The 18,701-nt window shown below is 34.1% G+C and overlaps 1 protein-coding gene across 22 annotated transcripts in view; it reads left to right on the forward strand.

Moving 5' to 3' along the window:
* The window catches only part of WDPCP (WD repeat containing planar cell polarity effector), a 729,520-nt gene that overhangs the window by 449,771 nt on the left and 261,048 nt on the right, over positions 1–18,701 (forward strand). For 21 of the 22 annotated variants that reach the window (XR_010149488.1, XR_010149489.1, XR_010149490.1 and 18 more), the window contains 2 exons: positions 1,305–1,493; positions 4,887–5,010. Coding sequence is in view for 19 of the 22 variants with exons in the window: in XM_054678456.2 (XP_054534431.1) it covers positions 1,305–1,493; positions 4,887–5,010 (313 nt within the window). In the remaining 3 variants the exon portion in view is untranslated. Of the gene's footprint in view, positions 1–1,304; positions 1,494–4,886; positions 5,011–10,316; positions 10,516–18,701 lie in introns of those variants that run through there. The other variant, XM_063789784.1, reaches the window with a different exon arrangement.

Genomic DNA, 18,701 nt, shown 5'->3' on the forward strand with positions numbered 1-18,701 from the left:
TAGTTCTGTCAGTTTTTGCTTTATTATTTCACAGCTCTGTTATTAGGTGCATTTAAGGATTGTTATCTTTCTTCATGAATTTTGGATCATTTTTATAAAGGTATAGAATTCTAGATTAATTTTTTTACCTCTCAGTACTTTTAAAATGTCTTGTTATTGTTTTCTGGATTACATAATTTTAGATGCAAAATCTGTAATCATTCATATCTTTGCTTTTTTGTACATCCAGTGTATTTTTTTTCCTGTGGTTGCCTTTTAAGATTTTCTCTTTATCACCTTTCAATGATTTTATTATGATTATATGTTAGCTTTTCTTCTCAATAGATGAGTTCTTTCTCTTGTTACTAGTAGAAGTATTACATAGGGTATAGGTGGAGTCAACAGACTTCAGATATTTTTGGTTTCCTGCAAAGTTCCTATGAATTAATATCTACTGCCAAGGAACCACCCTGATTTATGAGGACTTCCAATGCCTGACTGCAGGCTCATGAAGGCTGTTGGACGGTCACATTCTTTGATTTTACCAACACAAAAGGAATAGTAAAGTTTTACTGCTTAGTATAGTCAGGGCAATTCCCCAGATTCCCTATCAAGTTGAGTCCTGTTAATAGCACAAGTTTTCATTTTGATGTGATTTGAAGTTAGTATGAAGAATTTTAGCATCTTTCTCATGAACTAATACATTTTTTAAAATCCTGAAGCCTATAACTATTCCAGTTAAATGATGATGATGATGATAGTAATAAAAAGAATTACAGTAATATTTTATAATACTTTGTGGCTTAAAAGTAATTTCAGATACATTTTCTCATTTTCTTTCATGATTATTTGTACTGAGAAGAAGTTTTTTAGACTTTAATCAGTAAACATTGAAGAAAAAAAGATTTTGTAACCTACCATTTTGAAAAGATTTTAAAAATTACATAAAACAAGCAAAAAACCTTGTTTTTTTTTTGCTAGTACTTATTGTCATTTAATACACAGAAATTATTAATTTCAAATGAGGTCAGCCATATTTAAAAGACAATAAAACCAGAACAGAATGCCACCCCCCAATCTTTGTTTTATGCTCTTGGTCCTAAGAGTAAAAGTGAATTTTCTTTCATTTTAAAAGGATCAACAGATGTGTTTTTGTTGTTATCAGTGTATCTTATAGCAAATATTAGTTGAGAAGGAGATCAGTCCCACATTTCTAGCACTTAATGCAAGCAATATAGGTTTTTTTCTTTATGGAAAAGTTAACTCTTTTTGTTATTCTACTTTTATTTTAAAAGATTCACCTGGTTTTCCATGTTTTGTGATAGGCGTCTTCACTCGAGGACAGCTGGGCCTGATAGACATCATCTTCCAGTACATTCACTGTGATGAGATCTATGAGGCAATAAACATCCTGAGCAGCATGAACTGGGACACTCTGGGCCACCAGTGCTTTATCAGCATGAGCGCCATTGTAAACCATCTTCTTAGACAGAAGCTCACTCCAGAGAGAGAAGGTCAGACTTGAAATATTTTTCATAGATGAGTTTTGTATATACATGAAATAGATTTTGAGTTATTTTTTGAGGTTGTTTTTGAGTCATGGTATTGGAGATTAAATGATAAAAATGTTAGTGCTCTATTAAAACTGAAAGGATCAGATATCAAATAATTGCTCCCATATAGTACTTACTGTATAGTATTTGTCAACATAAAGAACAGCTTTTCTGTATATGCTTATGTTGGAGCTTACAGTGCAGTCATTGTACAATTCAGTCTAAGCTCACAGACAGAACATGCTCAGATTTCAAACTTTGATCAAAAATTTCATGTACTCCGTGGGGTCTGCTAGACAAAGGGCACCAAACAAAAGTCTTTATTCCTCCCTCACATTAGATATCAATATTTTTTTCTCACACCGAAGTCCTCTGTCCAGACAATAGTCCTTAACACTTCCTTTTTTTGTATATCTGAATTGTAGCCCAGGCTGCTCCTTCTTGTTTTCCTTATTCTGACGTATAGTTGTAACACTCTTCTCTCTTCTGCCTGCTTGGATTTCCTTACCTTTGCCCAATAAGTAATTTTGTCGATAAATATCTAAGATGTTTAATTTTAAAAGAGAAGGTAAAAAAACTAAGGTCAGGGGGTGGGGCAGTGGGGAATGCTGTGACACATACAATAATGAAATAAATCTTTATATTTGCCAATTATCTAATAGTATTATTTTTCTTATAAGTTATTTACTTAATGTACAATGCACCTAAACATTCTAACATTTGCATCTTTCATATCTTTGTGGTAAGCATTGACATTAATGGTGGAAAACCATGGTGAATGAGAAACTGTCCCTAGGTAATTTACAAGATAGGAGGAACAGGAAATATGTCAAAAGATCTTTACTTGAAGAGCTATTCTTTTCTACTTTCTTTGCATTTTTATAGATTTTTCTTATCCCACTTTATTACATTGCCAAAATAAACAAGTTGTTTGGATAGAATTCTGTAGGTAACCTTCATTTTAGTAATTTTAGAGAAGAATAATTAGTAAGTACATGCTCTTCCAGGAAGTCTGTATCGTGGGTCTTGGCCCAAGTCACACATGGCCCACAATAAATATTTATTTAATGTTAATTAAATGTTCTTTTTGGAGGTAGTCAAAATTTATCTCGGGAAATTCCGATATTTTTCTTTTTTTATTTAGAGACAGTCTCACTCTGTTGCTCAGGCTGGCATGCAGTGGCATGATCTCGTCTCACTGCAATGCCTGCCTCCCGGGTTCAAGCGATTCTCCTGCCTTAGCCTCCTGAGTAGCTGGGATTACAGATGTGCACCACACACCCAGCTAATTTTTCTATTTTTAGTACAGGGATTTCACTATGTTGCCCAGGTTGGCCTCAAGTGATCTGCCTGCCTAAGCCTCCCAAAGTGCTGGGATTACAGGCGTGAGCCCGTACTGCACCTGGCCAAGAAATTCCAGTATTTTTACAATGAGAAAATGCCTAGTGCATGGCCCACTACTTCGGTACTCAATGAGTATTAGTTAAAAATAAAAAGAAGAGTATAACTCCATAATTTTTAGGGTACAAGGTACTACTATAATATTGCTGCCTGCAGTTATCTTAACTAATTATTTCTTAGTATTGATATACTGTAATGACTGAGTGTATACTTAAAAAAAACATGAAAGAAAAAATTTTAAAAAGCAGGGTCCCTAAAGAATGCTTATGTTATACACAATCTATATAAGAGATCATAAATTTACAGTTAAAGAAGAAATATGAAAAAGATAAAATATTGACCCTCAGCACACTGAAAAATTGCTAGCGCCTTAGTGAATTTGTCTTGTAAGATTACTGTGTTATAGGAAAGATTATTAGGGAATACACAAATGGGCATTATCAGATTCTTGCCTTAATAAAGTATATTTTCAAGGAACCATATTGGGGAGATAGGGAAATAAAAAGCTTGTATGATACTAGGCTATTAAAATAAAATTTTTGCATGATGCTGGGTTATCAGAATATGTACATTTTAAGTAGGTGTGTGCATTTTCCTCCAAGTAACTACAAAACATATTTCTAAAACATTCACAATTTTTTTTCTCTCTTGAGACCTATTCTATCTGAATCTAACAAATTTGACCTGGTAATTTGTTTTCCTTTTATTAGCGGAACCCAGTGAGCTCTTTTATTTGTAGCCATATTGTAGTTATCTTTGAGATCTTCATTTCTGCCTTAAACATCAAGCTGGGCTATCTAATGAATCTACAGCTGTGCTGGGAGTTATGAGTATTCCATGTAGGTTCAAATATTTCAGATGTACGAAACATGCTGTCAAGAAAACAAGCAATGGCAAGAGAATCTGGCTTGTTTTCACAATAGCATTGCTGTATTCAATTGTAATCTAAATTGACTGCTGCTTTGAAAGAAAATACCCCTAAAGTTCATCTTACTTTACTGTCTAGATTTGAGATTAAAAAAAGAAATTACTAACAGCTTAGCCAAGTCCATAGTAATTACTCTGATGAGGTATTTAATACTTTCAAACCCAAATATGCCTAAAACTAAAGAGTTTTGCTAAATAAGGAATTGTTTATTCAACTCAGTGCTAGTAGCATAAAAATCAGAGAAGTCTTACTGTGAACTGTAGGGTTCTCATACATACTCTTACTCTCACCATTATGGTAATTACTTAACTTCCAGGTATTTCTGGGAAAAAACCTAGTCCCATGAGCATGTCTTGGTAAAATTCTGAAACAGGCAAAATGTGCCCTTTCCCCCAATCTTAGCCCTCTAGTTTATCAAAACCTGCCTCTCCAGTCCTTCTTTCCTCTCCCAGAGGTCTTAGTTTTCACACTTGGATAAAACCAAGACTTTTGCTGTTTAGGGCAGGACTTAGGGAAGATATAGGGACTTTCACGGTTGTCTTAAAATTGCAATAGAGATATATTTCTACTCCAATATGCCTGTTTATTTGTATTATTTTAAAAAACATTTCTGCTATATCGATTTCAATTCCCAATGAAGAAAGGTCAGTTTTCTCCTTTTAGCCAAAGACAGTAAATGTTTAGCACACTGTGAGTTGATTTTACTGGAAGTACTAGTTCAAACTGTGTTACTTTGATGAGTCACTGTTTTAATTACCCATTTGTGGTGAGAGGTTGGTTCATTATGGATTTCTTCAGTTTTGACAGCTTTTTGTTGCTCAGAGTCATTGTCAGCTTTGCCTCAAGTGAAAGTTTATACACAGGTTTGTTTTTGTACCAGCTGTCATATTTTAATTTCATCTTTCCTGCAACAAGTTCATGTTTCATCCAAGTCTGCAAAACCTGACTGACTGCAAACATGAGTATTTTGTTGTAATTGAAGGAGTTTTCACTTGTTTTAGTGCTGCTATGTTTGAATTCCACAGCACAGCTTGAGACAAGCCTTGGAACCTTCTATGCTCCAACAAGACCACTTCTGGATTCCACTATATTGGAATATAGAGATCAAATCAGCAAATATGCAAGGAGATTCTTCCATCACTTGCTCAGGTGAATGATATGTTTGGATTGATTAGTGTCAGACTAATTACTTATTTCAGGAGACATCCTCTTTAATTAAAATATTCCATAGTAAGGCTACATGTTTCCTAACAGTCCATCTCCTCAAAGAAATATACATCTTCTTTTGGTCTTATTTAATTTGTTATTGTTTTCATTTTAAGGAAATATTTGAATATTATTTGGGGGTTTTATATAACCGGTACTTTTTAATATACCTTCCTCTTTAATATGAAAGCTATGTAAAGTCAATGTAGAAATATTAACTGAATTGTGCTACTCGCACTAAGTAAATATTTTCTTTTTAATTGAAGCTAATGATGTGAATGTTCTGTAAAGCTCTGAGACAGTCATTAGTTTGTTTTTCTTTAAGAATTACTGTAGAAAAACTTGTCCATTGTCTGCTTATATAATGTGGCAAGTTTCTAGCTTCACCGCACCCCATTTTCTCTGCTTTAAATGGGTATAATAAATTTTGTTAACCTAGAAAATATGTGAAAAATAATGTCAAGAAATTTCTCTAAGAAAAGTATTGCAGAAGTTAAAGGAAAAATACAATAGCATGTATATATATATATACATGAAGTTCAGAAAGCAGGATTAATGGATGGAAAGAAGGAAGATGAATGCATGGATAATTTAGGGATACATATATAAATGTGGCAGTACTATAAGTAAAAGCAAGCAAAAAAATTAGCACACAATTTAGAGCAGTCTGGAGTGAATGAAAAGAAATAATGATAAAATAAGCATATAGTAGCCTCTAAGGTATTAGTAATGTTCTGTTTCTTAAGATGAGTGGTAAATATCAGGGTATAGTAAATTATTAAATTATTAAAAATAAAAAATTATTTTTAAACTGTGTATATATACACATACATATACATATGTATGTCTGTGTATGTTTGCATATATGTATACATATATGTATAGTATTCTTTTATATATGACATGTTATACAATGGAAAGTAACAGAATTTTCAACTGTGTACCAAAAAGGAGGATTACATCAAGGAGTTGATTTTAGACTTTTAATTTTACTAATAATATAATCTGTTATAGTGCTTTTCACTCTTTCAAGGGCTTTGATGTATATTCTCTTATTTTTTTCTCAGAAACTCCTGTTAAAGTAGTAGTATCATTTGACAAGTGAGTAAACTGAGGCATAGATAAGTGGCTTGCTTAGATCAAATAACAAGTTATTGGTGGTGTCAGATCTTTGAACTGATTTTGATTCCCTGTTCCTTACTCTTCCCTTAAAACCATTTATCTATTATTGATTGTATATTTTTTAGATCCTAGCTTATAAAATAACTGGAAATTTTTATTCACTTAAGAGTAGACTGTTTGGTAACTATTTTTAACTGCCAAAAAGAAGGGGGAAACTTCAGATTGGTCAAGATTTGAGAATTTGTATTGTTGTGTAGATATTCATGTTCTATAATTAGATTTTTATATATAAAGTGGCATTTTGAAGTCTACCAAGCAGTGAAGCCTCTGGAAAACAGCAATTTTAGAAGCTGAGAAACGTTAAAATATTGCAAGGGTTATGATATGTAATTGAATCTTGCCTTTTCATCTGAATGACATTAGCATATTCCAGGACTCTTCATATAAATGAGGCTGTCTTCTATGAATGAACATATGGTAAAAAGTGCTGGGGTTAATGTCACATTTATTTGGACTTAGAGCTTTGTTCTTTGCTCTTATTGCTAATATTTGTTTCCCTGTATCTGGGGAAAATTAATGAATTCTCCTCCTGCCTAAAGAGCCCAAAAAGATGAAAGTGAATGAAACAGAAGTTTGGAAGCCTATTCTTTGTGTCCTCATTGTCTCTGGCCTCTGAGATTTTATGCAGTGATTTAGTTTTCACATAAGCATCATATTTGTAACCATCCTGCTGGCTCTAGGATGCTCTATTCTACTAATGTGAATTTTTTGTTCATTGGTTTTTCTCAAATGGTTTTCTAATTATTTTTTGGACATACTTTGATAAGGTCACTATTATTGTTATCAAAATTATTATCCTCCAGCTTTTCTATGTGGTTACATCTGGAACTGGATGTTTTCCCTTGGGGCATACTAGCTTTTTCATGTTTCTTCTTTTGCATACTTTGCTACTGTTTCAATTATAATGAGTGTTTTATTAGTTCTTCTTTTGATAGTAGGCTATACAGTATTATGAAAAAAGAAACAAAAGTTTTGAAGAAATTAAATGAGATAGCTTAAGTTGGAACCATTCTTTTGTTTAATGTGCTACCAAGAAGTTCTCATGCTTAGGGGAAGAGAAACAGGCCAAATACCTTTTTGTATTTGTGAAGTGCTAGAATTACATTACTCCCTGTCCTTTGGCTAGTCAATATTTTAATACTCTGAAAAAAGAAACCATATTAGACAATGGAATATCCCTAAACAGTAAAGACCATCATAGGGAATTTTAAATTAAAGATGAGGAAAAGTTGCCCCACAGAGATTAGGGGTGTGCCTAAAATTACTCACATGGAACTCAGATTGCCTGAATCTGGATTGGATTATTTTGATAAAGAGTAAAATATTACATTGATTTTAATTTCATCTAGCATATGAAGGGTAAGGTCATAGTATGAATTTGTGATAATAGACAAGTATATACCATGTAGATTATTAAAATAAATGTTTTATATACAATTTTATTTTTGTCTTGAGAGGAGAGGAATTCTATAGACATTGCTTTACACTTTTTGGTCTTTTTTGTCTTTAACAAATATAAAAAATTATCTGAAAGCCTTTTTCCAAATCCAAACAAATCTAAACTTTAAAATTCACTTCTCATCTTTTTGTATGCATTCAAAGTGATCAATTTTCATAAAGAAATGCTCCCTAGAAATGTAAATTAAGCTCCTAACGTTAAAGATAGGAAAACAGTAGAAGCACAGTCTTGATATGGTAGCTAATGAAGTGTTTATTATAATAAAATTTTAAAGAGATGATAGAATCTAATTTATAAAATCATTAAACTGGAAGACACTTACCTACAGAAGGTAAATGCAACTTTGCCTAAACTAAGTTTAAAAGGTAATTAGTCAGCTGCCTCCATGAAATTGAATAGTCTTCCACAAGTACTGAACAGGGAAATGATGGCAAATGAGAGCTTTTCATCATAAACAAATAGAAACTATAATAGGAACCCCTAAATATTGATGAAATGAAAGGGCAAACATTTCAAATGAATGTGCCACATATGAAGCTTATTACTAACATGGAAATATAATGTATTATAAAGAGTTAATAATTTATTTTTAACTTTTCCCCCTTCTTAACTGTGAGACTGTTGTTTTCTGACTCAAATAGTGTTATGTGATTGTGGCACAGAGAGTTGTGCTTTTTAAATGCTTATAAAAATATTAAGCAAAACTTGGGGAATTTGAGATTTATTGCCTAGAAATAAAATTTTTTGTTTATGAAATATTGGTGGGGTAATGTATTGATGTCTGCATTTTCCTTTGTAATGTAACAACAAAAAGTAATATGAATTGATGGATAAACAGAGAGATAGATAGGTAAATATGTGATAAGCAATATTGTAAAACGATAAAGTCAGAATACATGTGGTAGATAATCTTTTAACTTTGCTCTATGTTGGAAATTTTTACAGTAAGATGTTGCAGATAATATACTGGAGTCAATATTTACACTTAGAATTCAGAAAAAAAGGGCAGTCTTTTGGAAATGGCTTTTAGCTTATGTAAAATATATATGATAGGCAAAACAAAAATCATTTTGTGACTAAAACAGTTCTTAAGCAATTCCATGTATACATGGCTTTTTCAGTTATACTTTTCGCTGATAGAGCATATATAGTAAATACAACATTTGTATGAAATCATTTTAAAGAACATGAATACTAAAAAAGTTAACCTAAGAACATTCAAGGCAACAAGATAGAATGATTTTTAGAGAAAATCTCCTGGTCAGATCATCCAAAAATGCTAGATAATATATTCAAAATATTTATTGAAAGCATGGTTGAGCTGGCAGTAAAGTAAGGGAAACAGGCTGAAATGATAAGGATGCTTGATTCCGCAAGAGTAAGCAAACTCAACGTTCTCCTGGAGGGCATCCTCTGGCTCACAGTAAGATAGGTGCTTGGTTTACAAAGGTTGTGTACTCAGAGGATAGGAGACATAACTGAGAGCTCATGCAGAATGGGAGGTTGTATCAGACATCCATACATAAATCTAGAACCCTTGAATGGGACAGCATCCTTCCTGAGAGAACTGGAATGAAGGAAGTCATGAGATGCAGAAAGGAATGGTAGACAAAAAAAAAAAAAAAAAAATCATAAACTTGTGGAAACCTAAACAAAAATTGATCATATAAAGCATATACACTAATGTCTAATTCAGGGGGTTAAAAATTAAAATAAAATCTTGGACAATAACAACATATAAATCAGAAGAGGAGTGAAGAGAGTTAAAGCATTCTAAGGTCCTTATACTTTTCAAGAGGAAGATAAAGATACTCATTCTAGATTTTAGTAAGTGAAATACAGAATTTCTAGGGTAATCACTAAAAGGAAAGAAATAGAGTATATAATTTTCAAGGACGGAGAGGGAAAATGTTGGATAAAGAAAAAAAATTAACCCCAAAGATGGCAAGAATTAGGGGAAAGTGCAGCATGCAGGGGAAGAAACATGGGAAAAAAGATGGAAAATAGAAAACACACAATGAGATACTAGCAATGAATCAAAAACTCAATAATCATTGTTAATGTAAAACAGATTTTTTTCCTCAGTTTTTTTTTTTTTTTTTTTTAAAGACATCTAAAACAGAGAAGGTGGCTGGGTGCTGTGGCTCACACCTGTAATCCCAGCATTTATGGGAGGCCAAGGCAGGAGAATCGCTTCAGCCCAGGAGTTTGAGACCAGCACAAGCAACACAATGAGACCCCGTCTCTACAAAACGTTTTTTAAAAAATTAGCCAGGTGCATGGTGGCACACGCCTGTAGTCCCAGCTATTTGGAAGGCTGAGATGGGAGGATTGCTTGAGCCTGGGTGTTCAAGTCTGCAGTGAGCCTTGTTCCTGCAATTGCACTGGGCAACAGAGCAAGACCATATGTCATTTAAAAGAAAAAAAAAACAACAACAAAAAAACAAAAACAAAGAAAATTTAAATGTCAGAGAATATAAAAAAGTTTATACCAGATAAATACTCCAAAGAGGGCTAATATAGTAGTAATCGGTTTTTTTGTTTTTGGTTTGTTTGTTTGTTTGTTTGTTTGTTTGTTTTGATATGGCATTTCACTCTTGTTGCCCAGGCTGGAGTCCAATGGAGTTATCTTGGCTCACCGCAACCTCCGCCTCCCAGGTTCAAGCGATTCTCCTGCCTCATCCTCCCAGGTAGCTAGGATTACAGGAATGCGCCACCATGCCCGGCTAATTTTGTATTTTTAGTAGAGACGGGGTTTCTCCATGTTGGTCAGGCTGGTCTCAAACTCCCAACCTCAGGTGATTCACCCGCCTCGGCCTCCCAAAGTGCTGGGATTATAGAAGTGAGCTACCGTGCCCAGCCTATATTGGTAATGTAATACAAATAGTCTTTAAAGCAAAATCATTAGTAGAGATTACTAGAGATCAATATTGACAGAAAAATCAATTCTCTGGGAAGATAAAACAATTCTAAATGTGTGTAACATAGCTTCAGTGTACACAAAAGTCCACTGTCAAGAATTTTAACTCCTTTCATTTAGTAATTGATAGATTAAGCAAACAAAGTGTCAGGAAATAGGAGATTTGAACAATACTGTATAATTGAAATCTTGATTTAATGGACATGTGTAGAGTCCAACAAGTGGAGACTATACTTTTTTCCCATGAATAAACATTTATATAAATTGACCATATTCTAGGTAATAAAATTCATGAAAATGTCAAGGAGTAATTTTTATTTACTCCACAATTAATTACTGAGTACTACATGCCAAGCACTTAGCTAGGAATATGGCAAAGGGCAAAACAGACCAAAAAAACAGAAGTTTGTATATTTGCCCCTGCCTAAATCTCATGTTGAAGTGTAATCCCCAGTGTTGGAGGTGGGGCTTGGTAGGAGGTATTTGGATCATGGGGGTGGATTATTTATGGCTTGATGCTCCCTGTGATAGTGAGTTTACAAGGACAGCACCAAACCATAAGGCATCCACCCTCATGACCCAAATGACCATATTTGGTTGGTTAAACATTGGTGGCTCTCCCTCCTCTTGCTCCAGTTGTTGCCATGTGAGATGCTGGCTCCCCCTTTGCCTTCCGCCATGAGTGAAAGCTTTCTGAGACCTCACCGGAAGCCAAGCAATTGCTAGCACCATGCTACCTGTATAGGCTGCAGAACCATGAACCAATTAAACCTCTTTTCTTTATAAATTTCCCAGTGTCAGGTATTTCTTTATAGCAATGCAAGAATGGCCTAATACAATAAATAAGTGGGTAAAATACATAATATGTCAGGTAATGATACATGCCATGAAAGAGAACATGCAGGGACAGGGCTAGGAAGTATTAGATGATGGGTGAGTAGACTGCAGTTTTAAATAAGATTGCCAGATTTCTTACATTTTAATCCTTAGGTAAATTCTCTTGTTCTCCCTCATTCATCTCATCCTAGCCTTAGCCTTGGCCCTGGCCCTGGAAAATACAAATTGTTATGAAAAAGGTTTTTTTGGGGGAGTGGAGGCTTGTTTTACAAAATAAAGAATCATACTATTAAAAAAAAAAGATTGTCAGGGAAGGCCTCACTAAAAAGGCAAAATATTAGTTAAATCCCAGCAGTTTGGCTGGAGCAGTGAATGAGAAGGAGAGGAATGAGACAATGGGTCAGAGAGGCAGCAAGTGGCCAGGTCATACAGGACTTTGTAGATTATTGTAAGGAATTGAGAGTATTCTCTTGAATAATAGAGGAACTCAATAGATGATTTGAAACTACCTAGTGAATGGATAACTCAGATCCTGTGTTGAGAATTGTCCTTAGAAGGTCAAGGAGAAGGAGACCCATTGGGAGGCTATTGCAGTAATTGAGTAAGCGATGGTGGCCAGTTACAGATTGGTAGCAAAGGGAATGAAGATAGAGTGGTGGATTTTGAACATATTAAAGGTTCTGACAACAGGATTTTCTAACAGATTGGACAAAGAATATAATAGAGAAGTCAAGCATGACTTCAAGTGTTTTGACCTGAGCAATTGGAAAAACAAAATTGTTACTGACAAGATTGATAAGACTCCAGAAAGAACAGGTATGTGGGAAAAGACCAGGAGTTTGGTTTTGGAAATGTTGAGTTTGAGTGAGAAATTCAGAAGTGAGTTCTGAGACAGGGCTATGAAGGGAAATATATATATTTAAAATGTTTTTCTTGGAAAAGAAGAAAGACTCAAAATTTATAAGCCACGAAATTTTTAAAACTTGCAAAAAATATCAGTAAAATAAATCTGAAGAAGGAAGGAAGTTTAAAAATAAATGTAACAAAAACCAAAATTATAAAATAGGATTAATAAAGCTAAACATTTCTTCTTTGACAAGATTAGTCAAACAGAAAAAAAAGCAAAGGGAATACAATGAACAATTTATGACAACAAACATGAAAAATGGGGAAAACTGAAAATTTCTTAGGTAAATAAAAACCAAAACTGACTAAAAAAGAAATAGAAGATTTAAATAGTCCTGTACACATGAAAGAAAATGGTAATTAATGTTTCTCCTATAAAGTAAACTACAGTCCCAAGATGTTTTTTGCAAGTGAGGTTCCATTGCTATATTCACACAATTCTTTTCTATGTTGTTTTTTTTTAGTCCTTTTTATCAAATGCATTTTTTACATAGTTGTAATCATTGAATACATGAAATTTTAACATCTTTAAAAAATTCTAAGAAGTTTGATTCATTATGATGACATTCCAAGAGATCTGTACTCTTTGGTATGGTAGTTGGATTTAAAGGTTGTTTAAGCCTAGAGTGGTCTGCACACATCTGAACAGACCCTTGGTTAGGGAAAGGATGAAAAGGCAAAAGGAGAAATAAGCAGGAGGGAACAATAGCAAAACCTCAAGTCTTTTAACTGGAAGCACCTAGAAAAATGTGATTTTATAGATGAAGGAGCTGGTTTTTATGTGGGCACAGTTAGGGCCATTTAGGAAGGAATACCATGGGTATAAGGGCTCTTTAGATTCCTGCCAAGGGATGAGGGTTCCTTTACCATAATGGCAATTTGAAGAAAAGTTGTTATACTAATCAGTAAATTAGGATACCAAACAAAATTGACAGAATATAGGTATAAATAACTCGATGGTCATTATATGAACAAATTTTGTATACCTTGCTTTTCTTCCTTAAAGCCCCTTTCATAGCTAATTGGGTGTGTGAGTGAGGGGTGTGGCCCAAAGCATCCATGCTGTTTTTCATCTGGCAGTCTGGTTTCCTTTAACAGCATTGCCTCCTAAATATAGCAATAGCAGTAAAAGAAGTCCTTACATTTTGCTTATGTTGTTCGTATTCTAAATTATGAATGGTATTTTGTCTAAAAATCAAATGGGTAAAAACTGCAGTGTTAAAAAGGGAATATCATGATTATGTAAGAAGCTACCCTAATACCCACTCTGTTCCATTTGCATTGCTGTGATAACCTTAACAACTCTTTTTTTCTGTTGTGAGAGAAATAGACTGGATTCATTGTACAGATAGAGGTAAGAGTGGGGATAGTCTGCTTATTAGGCGTGACATTGAACAAATGAATCTTAAGACTTTTCTTCACCCTAGACATTAGTTATTTTTTTCATTTGGGATGTACAAAATGTGTTTTCTGCCCAAATTCTAGTTGAGGTATCTGTTCGGAATTGTTTATTACTCTCATTTTCTTTTGCTTGTAACTCCTCGCTGTCTTCTCTGGTACTTTTATTCAGTGAGTGAGGACCTGGGTAGAGGACCACTTTTATAAGAGAGTGAACTGCATCTGCAGACCCACCATACTCCTGATCAAGACAGTTGTTGACCTCAAACTCCAGACTGTCCCCTGCTGATGACCTCATCATGCTTCTTGTCAGCAAGCTTGGCTCTCTTTAGTTTGGCGAGGATTAAAAGACATACAGTGCCTATATTCACTGTATTAAGTAACTGACCTTTAAGGACATTTGATTATAGTACCAGCAGAAATTAGTATGTACTGGAGATGGCTATAGACACTTCTGTTACAAAGCTACAGTTGTATTAAAGCTGTGGGATGAGGACAGCCTTTACCAACATGGTCAAAATCAAAGATTTTTTTTTTTTTCTACTATGTAGTGAAGAGCATACATAGTATGTGCAAACTACAGCTATTAAGAGAGATATGATGATTTTTGGCTGTTTACATTCATGAATACTTTATAAAATCCAGGAAAAATTTTGTTAGATACTCTACTCTATTGAAGTCTGAAAAGAAACATGCAGAGAAAATATAATCAAGAATTTATTTGGCAGATTTATAACATCTGCAGAGCTCAGAGCTCAAGGAAAGACCATAACACATAAAATATGAACATCAATAAATGTTCAGAATGTGTCACTGGATGTGAAATATATTTGTATTTCCTTTGTGTTTAATACAATGTAGACACAACCTTAATAATCCTTTACACTTTTATTACATATTTAAACTTAACAGAACTTGCCAGGTGTATGCCTGTAGTTCCAGCTACTTGGGAGGCTGAGGCAAGAGGATTGCTTGAGTCCTTTTTTTTTTTTTTTCAATTAAATAAAATTGGCTGGGTGTGGTGGCTCACGCCTATAATCCCAGCACTTTGAGAGGCCGAGGTGAGTGGATCACCTGAGGTCGGGAATTCAAGACCAGCCCGGCCAACATGGTAAAACCCTGTCTCTACTAAAAATACAAAAATTAGCCAGGCATGGTGGCATGCGCCTGTAATCCCAGCTACTCAGGAGGTTGAGGCAGGAGAATCACTTGAACCTGGGAGGTGGAGGCTGCAGTGAGCCGATATTGTGCTACTGCACTCCAGCCTGGGCGACAGAGCGAGACACTGTCTCAAAAATAAATAAATAAATAAATAAAATAAAAATAAACTTAGTAGAACTCAAAAAACTATTGACAGGTGATGTAATCTTTTTCTCCTTCTAGTAAGTGCTCTCAAGCATCTGTCTCCTAGAGGAGACAAGGATAAGTACAACTCATTTCTTTTGAATTCTCCCTCTTTCCTTTTCCTTCCCCACAGATATGCATGTGTAACTAAAAAAGTATTCAGCTTGCTGTAGATTCTGGTCCTTATTCTCTATCTCATTACATTTTATTGAAAAAGGTATTTGAGTTTTGTCAATACCTGGAAACTGAGGGTCATCTGTCTAAATCTGAGGTAACAAATATTAGCTTTCCTCAAAGATCACATTGTTTATGGGCCTCAGCAGTGTTGAATTAGTTGAAAAAAATACATCACTTTTGTGAAATCTTTAATGAACACTTTGATCACATGTGGTTATTGCTATGGAAGGATATGTATTTGTCTTTTGGTTCATAGGTTTAATAAATAAAAATTGTTTAAAACTAAAGCCCTCCCATTAATTCAAGTTTTCCTGATCCATAGACTGCCCAGCCACTATAGTTCTTTGGAACACTTATGTTTTTTCTAAAGCAAAAATAGCTTTCTGATTACAGGAGTAACACATGATTTTTTTTCAAGACATAAATATTATGGCCTTCTATTTATGTTAATAAACATAGATCTATATCACACATTTATTAAGTATAGACTACCATAATTTATTCAACTATCCTGCTATATATAGACATGAACAATTTCCAGTGTCTTGCTACTATAAACAGTGCTGCAATAAACATTGTATTTGTGTGTGTATAAAACATTCACACATCACACATATCTCTGTACATTTATCTGATTATTTCCTGAAAATAAATTTCTATAAATGGAATTACTGAGTCAGAAGTGTGTATACATTTTAAGGAATCTTGATATGTATTGTCATATATTCCTGTCACTATTTTTTTGTGAAATTTACTTACTACACCCACAGTTGAAATAATCAGTATTTTTAAGTGTTGACAGTTAAACAGATGAAATTTGGCATCTTGTTGTTTTAATTGTTTTAATGTATGAGATTCTTACTTTTTTATTGGTCTTTAAGTAATTATAAGCTTTATTTTTAGAGTAGCCTTAGTCACAGTAAAATTAAACAGAAAGAACAGAGAATTCCCATATACTCCCTGTTACCACCTGCTTTAATTTTTTTTTTTTTACAAATGATGATTGCATATATTTCATATATATAAATGAATATATATATTCATATAAATATATGGATTGAATGATTACTATTTAATGTGTGCTAGTGAAAGGTAAGGGCTTTATAAACATGATCACATTTAAACCTCACATTCTACTATGTAACCATATATAATTCCTATTTTATAGATGAGTACACAGATTAAATAACTTGCTCAATAACCACAATGTGTGATAGACTAGAATTAGAACTTCAGTCCATGTGTGTGTTGTGTGTATGTTTTATGTGACCTCAAAGTCCACACCTTTCACCTTCATACTATGAAATAAACCACTTCAGGATACAAGGAATTTTCTTCTAGAGGTATTTGATAAGAAGGGAGATACATACTGATGTAGAGGGCAGTATGGTATAGAGGATAACAACACGAAAGTTTGAATATGAGGACATTCTTAATATTTCTTAGCTTCAGTTTCTTAATTTGTAAGTAAGGACAATCATGGTACCTGTCACACTGGGATGTTGTGAGAATTAATATGATAATCCATGTAACAAGAATTTAAGCGAAAGTCTGGAAGATAAGGGCACAGTGAGTGCTAACTATTATTGATGACAGTGTTGTAGAGATACACAAATTAGATAAAGGTAGACTAAATGATCTTTAGAACAGCATTTCTCAACCTTTTTTTCATTATTGCCTCTCAAAGGAGGAAAAATATACTTAAATTAATTTTAAATTAAGTGATTTTAATTTCTAACAAGATCAATTAAATGCTAAGGAATAAGACTTTTCATGTAGGGTTGGGCTTTGGAGGGACAGAAATCATTGTTATTAGCTAAGAGTTTTTTCATTCCTTAAAGACCAACTTTTGCTCCCTTGAAGGTGATGCTGCCCTTCATTGACAATATATATTTTGAAACAAAATGCCTCCTTTTGAAAATTAAACAGAACCCCACATATCAAACTAGTAAGAGAGTCATCCTGGATTTGGGAGAATTAGTGGAGGTATGTGAGATTTCCTCGTACTTTTAAGGTTCTTTCCAACATGAGATTCTATGATCCTATTTATCAGGCACCTTTGAGTAGACAAGTCAAGTCTCAGTTCCCTAAGCTAACCTCCTATCTAGTGGGTTCAAAATTTTCCAAGTTCTCATTGAACAATTAAGGAGTATCTGTAATAAGTCATGAAGAATGCCACACAAATAGTTTAGGGTTAAATAAATTTACAACAGTGTTTATCTGAGACATCCAATAATATTTACAACCATAGCTTGGCTACATGCTACTAAATGAACTTATATTTTTTACAATGAAACTTAGTTCTGCGAGTGGTAAGGTAAATGGGACCATGTGATGTCAGTTGAGGATGCTGCTCCACATTGAGCCATTGTGGCAGTTGTCTAATGTCTGCATAGGGCCATTTTCTCTTACTTTGGGCTGAGCGAACCTGTAGCGAGGAGCTTTCAAAAAATATTGGTGCTCTGATTAGTCTTACCATTAGGAAAAAAGAAGGGCTACCCCAAAAATGCCAGTCCTAAGAGATCAAAGATTATGGTTTTAGGTCCTAGTCTACTCCTAATCTGCTGTAAGAATGGGAATTTAATTTTTTTGTAGTTCTCACTTTTCTTAACTTTGTCATGGAAAGAACACCTACCATGCATACTTCTAGGGTAGTTATTGAGCTCAAATGAAATATTTGAAAGTTCTTAGCAAAAGGTAACTGAATATTATTACGATTTTTGTTATAGCTGTAGTAAATTCCTGCCATTCTTTGGGGTTACATACAGCAGAATAGTCTTCTGAATCCCTTTAGTAGAGCATAGCACTGGTTAGAATGCTGGTGCTGAAGAGACCTTGCTAGGTCAGCACATTACCTACATTGACTCATTCTTCCACATGGGCCATGTGGTGCTGAGTTCAAATTTGTGCTAGTTGGCTATTAATATAATCCTTACAACAACACTATTTAAGTCCACCCATTCCAAGTCAGTACATGGCCAGGGACCTTTACTTTGACTGCAGTTGCCAAAGTTGATTGTATAAAACAGGAGTCAGCAAATTACAACCTGCCTCTCATCTTTGTAAATACGGTTCTTTTGGAACACAGCCAAGCCCATTTGTTTGCATATTGCCGATGGCTGCTTTCATACTATAATGGCAGGGTTTACTTGTGATAGGGTTCATATATCCCTCAAAGTGTATTACTGTTTGGCCCTTTACATAAAAAGTTTGCCAACTCATTATAAACTAAACAGCAAGAGATAATTTTTTGGAGCATGCAGTCTGAATATGAAAGGAAAGAGAAGGAAGATGTAAGAAGAGTTCCATTTGTAATATTGTGTTAATTTCTTCATAAGTAAGAGGTTATTGAAAATATTGAAATGACTTCATAGGTCCTAGCACTCTGTTGAGAGTTTTATTGTGAGAATG

Source organism: Pan troglodytes, chromosome 12 (assembly GCF_028858775.2).
Source record: "Pan troglodytes isolate AG18354 chromosome 12, NHGRI_mPanTro3-v2.0_pri, whole genome shotgun sequence".
Lineage (NCBI taxonomy): Eukaryota > Metazoa > Chordata > Mammalia > Primates > Hominidae > Pan > Pan troglodytes.